Source organism: Mus pahari, chromosome X (assembly GCF_900095145.1).
Source record: "Mus pahari chromosome X, PAHARI_EIJ_v1.1, whole genome shotgun sequence".
Lineage (NCBI taxonomy): Eukaryota > Metazoa > Chordata > Mammalia > Rodentia > Muridae > Mus > Mus pahari.
Genome location: NC_034613.1, coordinates 131,394,599 through 131,412,033, shown reverse-complemented (window position 1 = coordinate 131,412,033; position 17,435 = coordinate 131,394,599). Strand labels below are relative to the sequence as shown.

The 17,435-nt window shown below is 39.8% G+C and overlaps 1 protein-coding gene across 2 annotated transcripts in view; it reads left to right on the top strand.

The window, feature by feature from the left end:
- The window catches only part of Shroom2 (shroom family member 2), a 158,109-nt gene that overhangs the window by 73,772 nt on the left and 66,902 nt on the right, over positions 1 to 17,435 (top strand). For both annotated transcript variants that reach the window (XM_021187851.2, XM_021187850.2), the window contains exon 2: positions 3,511 to 3,662. In XM_021187851.2, coding sequence (XP_021043510.1) covers positions 3,511 to 3,662 — 152 coding nt within the window. The remainder of the gene's footprint in view (positions 1 to 3,510; positions 3,663 to 17,435) is intronic.

Here is a 17,435-nt window from a genome sequence, read left to right as displayed (position 1 = left end):
AACCATCCAGTGGAAAAAAAGACAGCATTTTCAACAAATGGTACTCGCACAACTGGCAGTTAGCATGTAGAAGAATGAGAATTGATCCAATCTTATCTCCTTGTACAAAGCTCAAGTCTAAGTGGATCAAAGACCTCCACATAAAACCAGAAAGTGGGGAAAAGCGTCGAAGATATGGGCACAGGCAAAAAAATTTCTAAACAGAACAGCAGTGGCTTGTGCTGTAAAATCAAAAATTGACAAATGGGACCTCAGGAAGTTGGACCCGACAAATTCAAATAAGCCCATTAAAAATGGGTTACAGAGCTAAGCAAAGAATTCTCAACTGAGGAATACAAAATGGCTAAGAAACACCTAAAAAAATGTTCAACATCCTTAATCATCAGGGAAATGCAAATCAAAACAACCCTGAGATACCATCTCACTCCAGTCAAAATGGCTAAGATTAAAAATTCAGGTGACAGCACATGCTGGCGAGGTTGTGGAGAAAGAGGAACTCTCCTCCATTGCTGGTGGGATTGCAAGCTTGTACAACTACTCTGGAAATCAGTTTGGCGGTTCCTCAGAAAATTGGACATAGTACTACGGGAGGATCCAGCAATACCTCTTCTGGGCATATACCCAGAAGATCTTACAACTGGTAATAAGGACACATGCTCCACTATGTTCATAGCAGACTTATTTATAATAGCCAGAACCTGGAAAGAACCCAGATGTCTTTCAATAGAGGAATGGATACAGAAAATGTGGTACATTTACACAATGGAGTACTGTAACTCAGCTATTAAAAACAATGAGTTTATGAAATTCTTGAGCAAATGGATGTACCTGGAGGTTATCATCCTTAGTGAGGTAACCCGATCACAAAAGAATTCAATAGCTATGCACTCACTAATAAGTGGATATTAGTCCAGAAACTTAGAATACCCAAGATACATTATGCAAAACACAAGAAAACCAAGAAGCAAGACCATCGCATGGATACTTGGTTCCTCCTTAGAATAGGGAACAAAATANCCATGAAAGGATATNGATACAGAGACAAAATTTAGAGCTAAGATGAAAGGATGGACTATCCAGAGACTACCCNANCCGGGGATCCATCCCATCATCAGCCACCAAACCCAGATACTAATGCACATGCCAGCAAGATTCTGCTGAAGGGACCCTGATATAGCGGCCTCTTGTGAGGTTATGCCAGTCCCTGGCAAACACAGAAGTGGATGCTCACAGACAGATTTTGGATGGAACACAGGGCCCTCAGTGCAGGAGCTTGAGAATGTACCCAAGGAGCTGAAGGGGGATGCAACCCTGTAGGTGGAACAATAATATTAACTAACCAGTACCCCCTGAGCTCATGTCTCTAGCTGCATATTTAGCAGAAGATGGCCTAGTCGGCCATCATTGGAAAGAAAAGTACCTTGGTCTTGCAAACTTTATATGACCCAGCACAGGGGAATGCCAGGGCCAAGAAGTGGGTGTGGGTGGGCAGGGGAGCATGGGCAGGGCACGGTTTAGGGAACTTTTGGGATAGCATCTGTAATGTAAATAAAGAAAATATCTAATATAAAAATGGAAAAAAAAAAACCCTGGCTGAGTTTTGTTTGGCCAATGACTATTTGTTCTCCAACTAGTTGTGCAGAAGTTAAACGTATGTATGGATTTGTGATTAATTGCTGGCCTAACTAGGGTTTAGTCTCTACTAAGTGGTATAAGTAATAGATTAGATGAATTGTCTATCGTTTCAGTGATCACTCTTTTGTTTTTAAGGTAGCAGATGTAGAAGATGTTATCAAGCTTTGTGTATGTGTGCCTTTTTTTCCAATGCTGAGGATGGAACATTTCCTTATATGTTTACACAGCCTGTTCTTTACGGGTACCTGAGCACAGCTCTTCCAGTTTTCTAGTACAGCAGATAGCAGTCTTTAGTAACTGCTTCCTTATAATAGTAGAAAAATGTCAAACTACTAAAATTAAAATAATTCCATACAAAGTTTTGAATTTATGTAAGTAAAACAGCTCTCTCTAATACCTTTCCAGGCATTGTTATCTTCAATTCTTCAATCAGAACAACCAGTGTAGTAACTTTTTTATATGCTTCTACATAATCTTTTAATTCTCTAATCATCATTTCCTTATCCTAGCAATTCCATAGCCCCTTGCATTCTCCTTCTAATACTATTTATTCCTAAATCATATATAATTTCCTACTTTTTCTATCCATACCTTTTCTTCTTGACACCACTTAAACTCTCTATTCTTGATGTCTCCCAAGTTCACCCTCGCTAATCAATGCAGCAGTCATTAAACCAGAGGGTGTATATGCTTCCTCATGATTCCAAAATCAAGACCAAGTCTGACAATGAACCATCTCCAAAAAGGACCTTTAGGCTTTTATGGCCCCTGTGGTTATATTGTCTAGACCCTAAAAGCCAAGTGGAAGGCCTATTCCTCCTCATCCTCTACAGCCTCCATTCCTCATTCCTGAAAAGTGCATCTATTTCAATTACTATGGCGTTATTAGCTCTGAGTAATGGGCGAAAGTAGACTCCCGCAAAGAAAGATTGAAAGTATAGTAGTAAAGACAGCAGATCAACTTTGGGGCAACAGCAACCATAAATGTGGAGATCATGGGCCTGGCAATGCTCCAGGGTCAGGAACTGTGTCATACCTTCCCTTATGCAGCCATGCCGGACCCAACACTAGAGAATTTATTAGAAAACTGGATGTTGTGATGGCAGTACAGACCTGAAATCCCAACTACTCCAGAAGCTGAGTCAGGAGGATCATAGGTTCAAGGCTACCACCTGGGCTATATAATAAGACCTGTTCTCAGTGAATGAACGACTGATGAATGAATAGTCCTGGGGACATAGCTCAGTGGGGCTGGGTTCATTTTCCCATACTAGAAGGAAGAAAGGAAGAAAAGGAAAGAAGATCATTAGGAATATTAGTATCAGACTGCTTAATGTGCATGAGATTTCTCTTGGGATCAAGGCAATGCCCTGAAATTTGATGGTGACTACGTAATGCTGAATGAACTGAAAGTTGTACAAATGTATGACTTTTATGAGTGGATATGTAAAATTTGAGTTATATCACAAGTGCTACTAAAACAAGGTGCAGGATTAATGTATGAAAATAATTACCAAATAGTAAAACTGATCCAGAATTATTGTTCGGATGTAGGAATTCCAGAATATGAATTTGGCTTTGGTTCCTTTGTTTTGGTTATATGAATTTCTGAGTCTTTCAATTCATTTTTCAGTGAACTTGTGTGGGCACTGACCGGGATGAGGGATGCTATATAAGCGGCATTGTATTAGTGTAACCCTGGTCTTTCAGTGGAAATAAACTCAGCTTGTTTGCCCCAAGCTTTCTGGATCTTTTTACTGATGGGTTATCCTAAAGCTGTGACTGCTTCAAGCCTGCACATACTAAATTCCAATCTGCATCAGAGGACCTTGCTATGGCTCAGGAATGTTCACAGAACCCCCGTCTCTGTTACAGATTGAAGAAGGAAGCAAAGCTGCAGCAGTGGACAAGCTACTTGCTGGAGATGAGATAGTGGCCATTAATGACGTGAATCTCTCAGGGTTCAGACAAGAAGCAATTTGCCTGGTGAAAGGCTCCCACAAGACCCTGAAGCTTGTGGTCAAAAGGTAAGATGTGTGTCTCTTCTTTATTAACCAAGACAAACAGAGAGGCATAGAATGATAAATTGCCAAGCCTGTGTGATTTGTCTATATGTTAGAGATCTCTATATGTGTGTGAGCTTAAAATTACACTTTTTCCTCATTAGTTTCTGAAGACTGTTCTAGGATCCCCTTTTGGATACCAGAACCTGCACATGCTTAAGGCCTTTCTAGAAAATGCCATTGTATTTGTTTATAATCTAGGCACATCCTCTTGCATGCTTTAAATAATCTCTAAGGACCTAAACTTTTAAGTTGCCATGACAAAAGTACTTGACAGTAACAACCTCAAGGAGAAAAGATTTCTTTTTGGTTCATGATTTCAAGAGATTTCTGCCCATCACAACAGAGAGGGACTGGGTTTGATAGTGGTAGAAGTATTTTGCAGACTCCTCCTTCACAGTTTTGCTGACCAAGAAGCAGAAGAGATGAACTGGAACTAGAGCTGAGCTCAAACGATCAAGGGCTTGCCCTCAGTAACCTTCTTCCAGTAGCCAGACCCCACCTGCCTAAGGCTCTACTGCCTTCAAAACACAAGCTGTTGGGGGCAGTCTGCTCCCAATGAGGGAATATATTGTTGCGTATTGTTCATAGAAGGTGAAGGGCAGGTAGTTTTGATTACTTTTGTTTGTTTTTTCATTTGTTTTTCAAGAAAAAGTTTCTTTGTGTAGAACTGGCTGTCCTGGAACTCATTTTGTAGACCAGGCTAGTTTTGAACTCACAGAAATCCCCAGTGCCTCTGCTCCCCAGGTGTGGGGATTAAAGTGCCACCACCACCCCTAGCCTGTTTAACTCTTAAGCATGAGAGACAAGAATGGGTATGTCACAGATGCAAGTAACAGATACTAGATTCATAGTACTGTGCTACAGTTTAGGGGACAAACTGCATGTTCCTATAAATGTTCCTATAAAGATTGGGGGTTGGCACTTAGATGATGCTAAGAAAATGAATTAGGGACTTGATACTTTTATGTACAGGATAAAAACAGTACCCCTTGGTACCATGAGAAAACTTATTGTTTTCAGAGATTTCAGACATGTGCCTCTGAGACTTGTTACGTCTGTTTTGATAGATCAGTGGAGTTGTTGATTTAATTAAAAAGTTCAATTGATATTGATGAATGCAGTGTATGTGAAGCAGAAGCAGGTGGATCACTGTGAGTTCAGTGCCAAAAAGGCTTTGAACATATAAATATGTATACTTGTGCTTGTCTCAAAAAAAATTAAGTAAACATTTACTTCAGATTTTATCACACATCAAAAAACATACTTCTGTAGAGCCGCTCTTCCTTTCTCTCGCTGCAAGCCCCCTTATTTTTATTTTTATTTTTTTAGCTACAAGCAGAATCCAAGGTAGAGGTTCAGAGATGAGTAAGGAGAAGCTGGGGAGGTAGTTCAGTGGGTAAAGCACACAGGTGTGAGGACTGGCGTTCAAATCCCCAGCACTTGAAAAGCAGAGACAGGATCCCTGGAGCAAGCTGGCTAGTTAGATTAGCTCTGTGTTCAACCAGAGAAACAGTTCTCTCCCTCAGGATATAAAGTAAATAGGGATCAAGTAAGATACAAGATAACAAACTTTAATTTTTACATACCATATATGCAGTCCAACGCATGGGAGCCCTTGTACACATGCAATAAATAAATAAGGAAAGAAAAGTGTTATCAACCCTTTTTTTTTTTTAAAGATTTATTTATTTATTATATGTAAGTACACTGTAGCTGTCTTCAGACACTCCAGAAGGGGGAGTCAGATCTCGTAACAGATGGTTGTGAGCCACCATGTGGTTGCTGGGATTTGAACTCAGGACGTTTGGAATAGCAGTTGGGTGCTTTTACCTGCTGAGCCATCTCACCAGTCCGTTATCAACCCTTATTTCTAAGTGGGATATGCTTTTGAATGCCTTTTGTATCGCTTCTTGGCCTTGTGGCTAAGATCAAGTGTGAATGCCTTTTGTTTATGTTTTGGCAGTGCTGGAGATCAGACCCAGGTACTATTACGTGCTAAGCAGATGCTCTACCACTGAACTACAGCACTTCTAGTCCTAAACACCCTTTTAATCAGACCTTGTAGCTCAGAAGATACAATTTCAGAAGGTGGAATATGAGGTATCATTAATGTATAATTCCTTGATTACCTCGTGACCCCTCAGAAGGAAGTTGTCTTATTTAGGGATGCGATTGTTATGATGATACACCATGACCGAAGCAACTTGAGGAGGACAGGGTTTATTTGGCTTAAACTTCCATATTACTGTTCATCATTGAAGGAAGTCAGAACAAGACAGGCGCCAATGCAGAGGCCATGGAGGAATGCAGCTTACTAGCTTGCTCTTTCTTGCTATAAGAAAGCTCAGCCTGCTTTTTAAATAGAAGCCAGGACCACCAGCCCAGGGGTGGCACCACCCAAAATGAGTTGGGCTCTCCCCTATAAATCACTAATTAAGAGAATGCCTTATAGTTGGGTCTTAGGCATTTTTACAGTTGAGGTCCCCTCATTTCAGATAACTCTAGTTTGTGGCAGGTTGACATAAAACTATCCAGTACAGAAGTCCTTTGTTGTCATGAGATGCAATTAGTCTTAGTCAAGTGATGGTCATGGGAAGATGCTAATTCTAGAGGTAAGACTAGGAGTGACACATTGCCTCTGGGAATTGTCACTGCCTCTTAAACCTTACTCTTTGGTTGTAAGGGGCTAGAACTCCCACTTTTTGACTAACTTGACTTTTGAATAGGGAAGATACAAATTTCAAATCCCTTCAACTGGGCATCTGTATTCTTAGCATAGGATTTTTTTTTCTTTTCTTTTGAGACAGGGTCTCACTGTATAGCCCTGGCTAACCTTGAACTTATATTGTAGACCAGGATGACCCTCAAAAAGATCACCTACCTCTACCTTTAACATGCTGGAATTGAAGGTATGTACCACCACACCAAATGTAGCAAGGGAATTTTTTTTTCCGTCAGAAGGTAGTATGTACAGAAACATGGAACAGGTTTTATGAGTCCACTTCTTTTTAGTGTCAAATCTGGTGGTGTGTGTGTGTGTGTGTGTGTGTGTGTGTGTGTGTGTGTGTGTGTTTCTGTCCATGGGTTTAGTGGGAAAAAAATAGTTTTATTGTTTATGTTGCATTTCTATAATTATGAGTTAAAGTGGGCATTGCTACATATATTTCTTAATGTGCTTGGTATAATTGTTTTATCTGGAATTATATATCTATCTATTTATATATCTAAAAAGAATATTAATAGATGAACTAAAGCCTATTTAAAATATGTCAGTGCCACCTAGGAAGCAAAGAGAGGAGACCATAGAGCTTTTACTGGCTGGTATAGCAAAAAGATGTGTAAAAGATTTCAGAAAGAAGAATTAAACTTTTCTCCTGAAGGATTGATGGAAGCCATTATGGAGAGCTCCTGTTTTGTATTCTACATGCTGTTTCCTTTAAATAAGGAGTATAGACAATTATGTGCTTTAAATAAATAAAAGTGAATAGTTTAAGTAGGAAGATTTTAAAACAAAGCAGTTTATTCAAGCATTTATCTGAAACATATTTTAACAACATACTTAGTGTTTTAAATTTTTGTAAATAATTTTGTATGAATTGTAAGTAATAAGGGTAGGTATTATTCAAATTTGACATGGTTCTGTTTAGAGATGTGAAGACATTTCCCAAGCTGGTAAATTAGTTAATATTAGGACTTTTGTGTGTTTCTTAGTGCATGGTGAATAATTATTGTTAATCTTAAAGATAAACATAGTAAAGCCTTGCAACACTCCAGAATAACAGGCTTTATTTCAAATGAACCAGTTGTTTTTAAAAATTCAGCATGTATTCATTCACTGTTTTCTCCATGCTCCAGGCAACCACTCAATCTGATTTCTGTACTGTGGATTAGTTAGCATTTACTAGTATTTTATATTTTATATTGAGTTTCAAGATGGAACATGCCTTCTCACAAAAACTTCAAGACTTGGGGTGGCTCCCTAGTAAACATGTGCTCAGCACCTAAGGCCCAGGTTGATTCTGAGCACCCAAAGAAGAATCTAGCTCACAAAAAAAATCACTCTGAAAGTGACTCATAGCTTGTAGCTATTAACATTTGAATTGTTGTCCCTGCATAGACTCCCCTCCCCTTAATGACAGCTGCTCCCTGCTTTTATTTCCTGTGTTTCTTTTATCTTAGTTTGTGAGGTAACCAGGGGACCAGCCAACTGGAATGAGATTTCAATAGGGCAGTTTCACAAAGCAGTGGTATCTTGTTTCACAAGGCCCCAGCAATCTTGTCCTCTTTGAGAAGCAGTGCCCTGACTTTAGTGCCTGAAGGGACATGGTGATATCTGTATTCCCAGTGAAGATTCTTCCACAGATAAAAGAGAATGGTTAGTTTTCTCAGGGTTAGCTGGGGAAGAAAAGAACTTCAACTATCATCTCCAGAAAGAGCACATGTTCTTCATGATGTCCAGGTGGCATTCGGGGCTCATGAGCAGTAGGGTGGGGGACTCTATAGGAGCTAGATCTGTGGGGCTATTACAGGTTGAGTCCAGCATGCCTACCTTGTTCTTTGTTTTCCAAGGTGTTTGATGTTTCAGTGTGTCCCTTTGCAGTGCTATGTAGTTTTTAGTATATATTTGTTTGTCTCTATAGAGTTGTCACCTGCTTTGTTCTCCTCAGTGCCCAGTTCTGCACCTGGTGATTTCATGGATAAGGGCTGGCATGGATCTGGGCTCTAGGGTTTTCACAGAAGGCTACAGACTTTTTTGTTGGGTAGCAGTGTTTCAGTAAATCTTCAACCCAAATATGCCCCAACAATGAAAACACGACTCAGTTACATGAATACATGAATACATGCTGTGTGCCTAGATTGGGCAGATCTACCGCTACACTACCATCTTCCACATCAATGAGACCTTTTAGAACTTGCAGCATGTGCTTGCTCTGCATTTCTTCTTCTTCCTCCTCCTCTGTGTCCTCTCCTCTTCCATTTTCTCCTCCTTCTCTCTCTTCACCTTCTGCTCCACCTTCCCTTTATATGCCAAATCATCAGTTCTCCTTTATTATACAAATTAAGATGGGAAACAAGTTTACAGGAAATCACCTGAGTGCTGACTCATTCCTTGTTCGAAACCCCTCACCGGAGAAGGGAATTAACATTAAATATAATTAGCCCCAGGGCTATCTACAATTTAGCAATATTGGTTTGGCCCACTCAGTTGGATTAAAAACAGAGGGAGGCACAGACACAAGGACTAGCTCTCAGCCTGGTCTAGAATGAGTTTAATGATACTTTGGGTAGTTTTTGAGATGCTGTCTCAAAATAATGACCATAAAGAAAGTCTGGGGGATACAGCTTAGTAATTGGAATACTTATCTAGCATATGTACCAAAACCACATCAAAATGTACCCATGAATCCTAGGGAAATTTTCTTTTAAATATTATGCCATAAATTATTTTTATAAGGCTGATCTATTTTCAATCTTTTTTTCTTTACAATGAAGTATACCTGCCTTATTTTAAATCTTAACTCTGGTAGTTCCTTGTGATCCTGTCCTAGATTACGTGCCATTTTGTTGTGGATAAGCCAGGGTAGGGTTGATTCATGCTACTTGTGTCTTTGCTGGTAGCCATAAACCGTCTTGTGAATCTAATTATATCTCCTAAGCTTTCACTCAGTAGCAGCTTAACACCAAAGAGGAGGCTTTTCCTTTACTGGAAGCTGCAAGGGTTAGGCAGCCTGCATCAGATGATTACACATTTTGCAGAAAGCAGGCTTCAAAAGCTGAGGAGTAGTCTTGTTTGCTGGGAGCAAGTTTCTTGCAACATATATCATTCTCTAATGTTGCAGAGTTTCATTGCCATCAATTTCAGACTAGTACACTATTTGTGCTCTCCTCTGCCCTGGCCTCTGCCATGGCCTTGAGAGTGTAGCCGGAGTTCCTCGGTGCTAATTATTAGCACAGATGTTCCTGTGAGTAGCAACTTTCAGTGAGTGGTATGGCAGGAGTGATGGTTTCCAGACAGCAACAGATCCTTTTCTTCTATTTCCTCTCCTCTTCTCTTTTCTCCTTTTCAGTGAGCCTTTCCTTGGTGGAATTCTCCCAAAATAGGGACTCTTGGGGTGTGGGGTTTCTGTGGGTATCAAGTGAAATCCATACTTTACGGTAGCTTGCTATTGTTTGCTAATGGCTTAGGGTATTATTTCTATTCTGTGAGCTTTTGGGGGCATGCTACTGTGTTTATTGTTGAAGCAAAGTTGTTGAACTTTATAGCCTGATTTGTTTGCCCTTCTTTCAGTATTTTCTTTATGAAAGTCAAGAAAAGAAATAAAACCACATAGTTCATAAGTGTTTTATCTTGAATTCGAACTTATATGTAGCTTAAGTAATTTAATCAGATGAGTCTCTGAAACATTTCATTTTCTAGGTCAAAGTTAAGACTTGTTTTTCCTTTTTTCTTCATTGTAAAAAGTAAAGAACTAGATCTTTATGAAGGCTGTATGCATACTATAACTACGGCATGCAAATGATGTTTCTAAAGATCAATTTGGCAGAAGTATTGTCTAATGAGTAAAAGAGACAATACTTTGAAACCATTGATGGCTTTTAGTTTTCATTAGTTATACTATTTTTAATAAATTTTTGGTAATACATAATAATAGATTTTATTATGATATTTTCTGGCATATAATTATCACTATACTTTGCCTTTTGTTTTCCTCTGGTGCTGAGGACTGAACCCAGGGCCTCACTGATGATAGGTAAGCATTTTATTATTGAGCTCCATCCCAACCCCATTGATGGTTTTTTAACATATTAAGAGACACATATTTACTATATCAAAAGAAACATTAAGAGAAACTGTTATTTTTGTTTATTTCAAGTTTCTAAAGGGAATTGTTTCTTTTTGTTTAGTTTTTAAGACAAAGTTTCACTAGGCCCAGGTTGGCCTCAAACATGAGATCTTTCTTCTTCTGGTTTCCAAGTGTGGGATTGCAGTGTGTGCCGTGGCACTGTCTCAGAGGAACTATAAATTGTATAACTAGCTTTACATGTTACACATTATCTCGTTTTGAGATCTGAGGAATCAAGGTGTAAATTGTAGCATTAACAATGTCCCTTATATTTTCATTTGTGGTGCTGTACCATAGAGTCATATTCTATACCTATATTCTTCTCTCAACTTATATTCTTTTTAAAACGATTACTAGTGATGAGATATACCTAACATAAGATACTTTACTTTTGGAAGAAAGATTTCTCTATATACAGTTGAATTGTAAAGAGAAGTATGCCCATGAGATTATGGAGTATTCTCCCTTGATGTATGGGAGGAGTGCCAGGACCTGCAGCCCATCAGGCACCAGGGATTCTGGCAACTTCTCAATGGATTTGCCTGGGCAGGAGGCCCATGTTTTGGTTATGTCCAACATGTTGCTCACCTTTGTTACTACTTGTAGGAGACCTGTGACTCTCAGAGGTGTCTGTCCCACCCTTGGCTATGTTTTGAGGATGCCCTGTTTATCCGGGCTGACTACTTGACCTAGGAAAATGTACTTTTGGTTTCTCACCAAGGGGCAGGGAGAGGTTATATCAGTAGAACTGTAGATGGCTGCCCAGTAGATCACAGAGAGTGAATAAATGTCACCTTTTCTTATACTTGTCCCACCAAGTTTGCTACTACTAATCTCTTGCTTGTCTTTGGGGAAGGAAGCAAACACACTTCTTACCATATAAAACCTGTGTGTTCTAAAAAGAGTTTCACTTTGTATTTTGTTTCCTTTGTTTTGCATCATCTGCTTCATTTATGCAAGGAAAGTGTTCATGTTATGAGAACTGCCTAGTGTGTCTCCCTCCTACCCTCTTGATATTTGCTCCTCTCCCCACTGCTTAAGTATTTTCCTGTCTTTGCCACTGAAGATACTTGTATAACCCAACCCTTATAAAAAACCTCTTTAGAATAGATTCCAGAGAAGTGAATTTTATATAGCCTTTTCATGGTAGTTAAATTCAAAACTTTTTAATTTAATGAAGTTGTATTATTAATGCTTTTATTAATGTGACTATGAAATGTCTGACTAACTCAGTTTATACTGGGCATTGTGGCACATGCCTGTAATTCCAGTTCTCAGAGGCAAGAAGAGCAAGAGTTCCAGGCTATCATAGAGTGTTTAAGGTGACACTTTGAAAAATACAAACTAACTAACTAAATAAATAAATAACTCACTCAAGTCCTTTTGGCTATGAGATTTCTAGTATTCTTTGAGGTAGAATAGTTGTTATCATTGTTTGGATAAAGGGATAGCAAGTATCTAACCTCCACTATGGAAAATGGCTGTATTACTTTGTTGGTGTATATTTGCTTGTCTGTAGCTGTAGTGAAATGACAGAAACAATGACAACAAAATCCACAAAAACAAAGTGTATAGTTCTTTCTTGAGCATCTTCTTTAGCTTCAGTTTCCAAGCACAATCAAATATAAATGTTCATTTATTGTCATTACTATTTTCAGTTTATAGAACTGGGTGGAATTTGAGTCTTCCTGAATACCAGGCAAGCACTCTATTCCTGAGCCACATCTCAGGTCTTGGGGTTTATAAAAGTTAAGGATAGAGAGGGTGTTTTGTAGCTTGGTGCTTTTCCAAACAAAAGGACCATCCATCTTCATTGATCTGATATATTATAAAACAGGTGGCAATTTCCCCGTAGCTACTTAGCACTTATGGATGTAGAATAACCAAATATGTGAGATATTATTTAATAGTTCTCCAACTATGGAAAGCATTGTAAAGAGTGTAAATCAACAGATTTCCTTCGAAAACGTCGTCTAATTTTTTTTTTCATTTTGAGACAGCGTCTCAGGTATCCCACATTGGCTGTAAACTTAGTGTGTACAGCCTAAGGATGACCTTGAACTCCTAGCCCTCCTGCTTCTATTTAAGTTTTGGGATTGCACATTTATGCCACCAGAACTTGTTGACAGCTGTTATTTAATCAAAATAGTATTTGACTATTCACATTCATCCTGCAGCAGTTGGCTGCTTCCTCCACCTCCAGACAGAGTCTTGCTTTATTGTCCAGGCTGCCGTTAAGCATGCTGTCCTCCTGTCTTAACCTCTCAGGTACATTAATTAACCTGTCAGGTGCATTAATTACATAAACAGTAGGCCTATTCTTTGTAGTCAACAGACTTAGTGATAGATTTCATGAAAGTCATTTATTTTTATTTTATAATAGGTTCAATTCAACATTTTTTTTTGCTACATGGTGATGCTAATATCAGTCTCTTAGGTTGCCTTCCTATGTGTTATGTATCTTTTGTATATATCATATCTATTTCTTGGTCCTTTTTCTAGAACCTTCTGAATTCTCAAATAACATTTTATCTGTGGATACTGAACATAACCAGAAGCTCTAAGAAGGAGATTTCTGTTTTGAGACAGGATCTACTGTATGCTTGGACGAACGTGCTTTTATATATTTTATTTTATTTATTTATTTTTTGGATATTTTCTTTATTTACATTTCAAATGTTTTCCCCTTTCCAGGTCTCCTCTTCAGAAACCCCCTATCCCATCCCCCCTCCCGCTTCCTCTATGAGGGTGCTCCCTCACCCACCCACCCACCCACCCACCCACTCACCCACTCCAGTCTTCCAGCCCTGGCATTCCCGTACACTGGGGCATCGAAGAACCTCAGGCCCCCACTGATGTCTAACAAGGTCATCCTCTGCCACATATGGGGCCAGAGCCATGGGTCCCTTCATGTGTATTCTTTGGTTGGTGGTCCAGTCCCCAGGAGCACCTGGCATTCTCACCTATTGACACTGTTGCTCTATGCATGGGAATGCAAACCCCCTCAGCTCCTTCAGTCTCTTCTCCAACTCCTTCATTGGGGACCCTGAGCTCTGGTGGGGAACACCCACCTCTGTATTAGTCATGCCCTGGCAGAGCCACTCAGGAGGCAGCCATATCAGGTTTCTGTCACCAAGTACTTTCTGGCATCCACAATAGTGCCCAGGTTTGGTGACTGTATATGGAATGGATCCCCAGGTGGGGCAGTCTCTGGATGGCCTTTCCTTCAGTCTCTGCTCCACACTTTGTCTCTGTATATCCTCCCATGGGTATTTTGTTCACCCTTCTATGAAGCACTCACTGAAGCTTCCACATTTTGGTTTTCCTTCTTCTTAAGCTTCATATGGTCTGTGAACTGAATCTTGGGTATTCTGAACTTTTGGGCTAATATCCACTTATCAGTGAGTGTATACCATGTGTGTTCTTTTGTGACTGAGTTACCTCACTCATGATGATATTTTCAAGTTCCATCTATTTGCCTGCAAATTTCATGAGGTCATTGTTTTTAATAGTTGAGTAGTATTCCATTGTGTAAGTGTACCACATTTTCTGTATACATACCTCTGTTGAAGGACATCTGGGTCCTTTCCAGCTCCTGGCTATAATAAATATGGCTGGTATGAACATAGTGGAGCATGTGTCCTTATTACATGTTGGAGCATCTTCTTTGTATATGCCCAGGAGTGGTATAGCTGGGTGCTCAGGTAGTAAGTACTATGTCCAATTTTCTGAGGAACCGCCAGACCGATTTCCAGAGTGGTTGTACCAGTTTGCAATCCCATCAGCAATGGAGGAGTGTGCCTCTTCCTCCACATCCTCACCAGCATCTGATGTCACCTGAGTTTTTGATCTTAGCCATTCTGACTGGTGTGAGGTGGAATCTCAGGGTTGTTTTGATTTGCATTTCCCTGATGACTAAGGATGTTGAACATTTATTTAGATGCTTCTCCGTCATTCAAGTTTCTTCAGTTGAGAATTCTCTGTTTAGCTCTGTACCCCATTTTTTAAATAGGGTTATTTGGTTCTCTGGCATCTAAATTCTTGAGTTCTTTGTATATATTGGATATTAGCCCTCTATCGGATGTGAGATTGGTAAAGATCTTTTCCTAATCTTTTGGTTGCTGTTTTGTCCTATTGACAGTGTCCTTTGCCTTACAGAAGCTTCTTGATCTTAGAGCATAAGCCATTGGTGTTCTGTTCAGGAATCTTTCCCCTGTGCCCATGTGTTTGAGACTTTCCCCCACTTTCTCTTCTATTAGATTCAGTGTTTCTGGNTTTATGTGGAGGTCCTTGATCCACTTGGACTTGAACTTTGTACATGGAGATAAGAATGGATCAATTTGCATTCTTCTACANGTTGACCACCAGTTGAACCAGCACCATTTGTTGAAAATGCTGTCTTTTTTTCCACTGGATGGTTTTAGCTCCTTTGTCAATTATCAAGTGACCATAAGTGTGTGGGTTCATTTCTGGGTCTTCAATTCTATTCCATTGATCTATCTGCCTGTCACTGTACCAATACCAAGCAGTTTTAATCACTATTCCTCTGTAATACAATTTGATGTCAGGGATGGTGATTCCCCCAGAAGTTCTTTTATTGTTGAGAATAGTTTTCACTATCCTGGGATTTTTGTTATTCCCAATGAATTTGACAATTGTTCTTTCTAACTCTATGAGGAATTGAGTTGGAATTTTGATGAAGATTGCATTGAATCTGTAGATTGCTTTCTACGAGATGGCCATTTTTACTATATTAATCCTGTCAATCCATGAGCATGGGAGATCTTTCCATCTTCTGCAATCTTCTTCGATTTCTTTCTTTAGAGACTTGAAGTTCTTGTCATACAGATCTTTGACTTGTTTGGTTAGAGTCACACCAAGATACTTTATATTGTTTGTGACTGTTGTGAAGGATGTCATTTTCCTAATTTCTTTCTCAGCCTGTTTATCCTTTGTGTAGAGGAAGGCTACTGATTTGTTTGAGTTAAATTTATATTCAGCCACTTTGTTGAAGTTGTTTATCAGTTCTAGGAGTTCTCTGGAGTATAAGATCATATCATCTGCAAATAGTGATATTTTGACTTCCTTTCCAATTTGTATCCCTTTGACCTTTTGTTGTTTAATTGCCCTAGGTAGAACTTTAAGTACTATATTGAATAGATATGGAGAGAGGGTGCTTTTTATTGCTTGTGAAGAATTAGAGTGAGTGCAATTGCATAAGGCCAGCTCAATTCTACTCTCCTCCTACCTTGGGCTTTCCAGAAGCATCCTGCTCAGCTGTGGTTTCTGTGGGACTTGTCCCTCTGGGATCTCTCTACAGCCACCCCCAGCTCCCATCCCTGGCCCCCAGACCAGAAGGTTTCCCACTGGCACGTCTCTAAGTCACTGAGACTACCAGGGCATTTTCAGTGCATTTTCCTTTGGCCCTTTATAGCAGGGATTTTCCAGCCTCTACCTCCTTTTCTCTCTGCTGACTCTCTCAACATGAACTAGGTAAGATTCCTTTTGTAAAAGTCCTGGATTTTGGTGGGGGGCACTCCGTTTCCCTAAGACTCTTTCCCTCTAACCTTGGAGGGACCATTATACAGTCATCCTCTTGGGTTTCTTGGGAAATGATCTACACAATCAGCTGAAGCTCAGACATGCTGATTTTGTGGCTACTTTTTTGGGGGGGACGGGGAGAAAGGGGTCTTGCTCTGTAGAAAAGGCTCACTTGTGGGAATCCTTCTGCCTTCACTACCTCAGAGGTAGGATTATAGATGTGAATCACTATACCTTATTTTGTGTCTTTGTTCTTATATATAAGACTCATTAGCCCTGCTGTTACTCCTTAGGGCTATTTATAGTAGTTACATTAATGGCTGCACATTTGAATGTCTTTTGTTTCTTAGCCAACATTATCTGTTCATTGAAGTGAGGCCAGGGAGTTGTACTGGAGTCCTTTTAAATGGTGCTTGATGTGTTAGGCAGCTGGAAAATCATGTGTTATTGATCGCAAGTTGCTTGGGTATGGGTGGAGAGGATAAAGAGCTAGCTTTTCTTTTTCTTTTCTTTCCAGTATTACTAAAAGGTTGTGACAAAAGGTAAGAAAAATGATAGTTTCTTTGGGTGTGCTTCAATACGGGGTATGGTGTGAGTTTATTCTGTGACATTCTTTCAGCATTGGGAAGAGTGACAGGAACAGGATGAAAGACACTAGAAGCAGCTTCCTTGCTTTGGCCAGGGCTGAGATAAGGGACTGTACTGGCTGGGAAAAGAGCAACTGTGAAGCTTTCATCCTTTGACTGCATCTGTTAGTGCTGAAGATTGGCCTTTGATGGCTTGTATCAGTTTCATCTGCTGAGTGTATCAGGACATTTGTATCTTTCCTGAATTCTTCTAATGTATAAAAGCAGGGACTCTCACTCTGGTCCCAAAGGACCAGATCTTATCAGGCCCCATGCTCCCATTCACAGCATGACATCTCTGCAGCACTACCTAGGAAAGAATGTACTGTTCTGTTAATTTCCCACAATGCCATTAAACAGCCAACATTTCTTTCTTTTCCTTTCTTCTATTTATTGTTTTGTATAGCTTGTAGCTGCCCTTAAGTCACCTATGGTCCCATAAGTAGCCCCAGTAAACTCACTGGTGCACTAAGCTGGACTTGGGTAGAATTATTTTTGGTTTGTCATCAAAGCGTTTTGCTGAAGCAGATGCAGGAGAAAGGATGTTCTCCTAAAGCAAGCATATGAAAGGACATGTAATGAAGGATTCTTTGCTAAGGACACACATGTATTGGTCTGCTTTACATTGTGTAGTTGAGCTGCATTTGTTGGGACTCCATAGAGAGAAACAAGGATCCCTGGGTGGGGCAGTCTCTGGATGGTCCATCCTTTTGTCTCAGCTC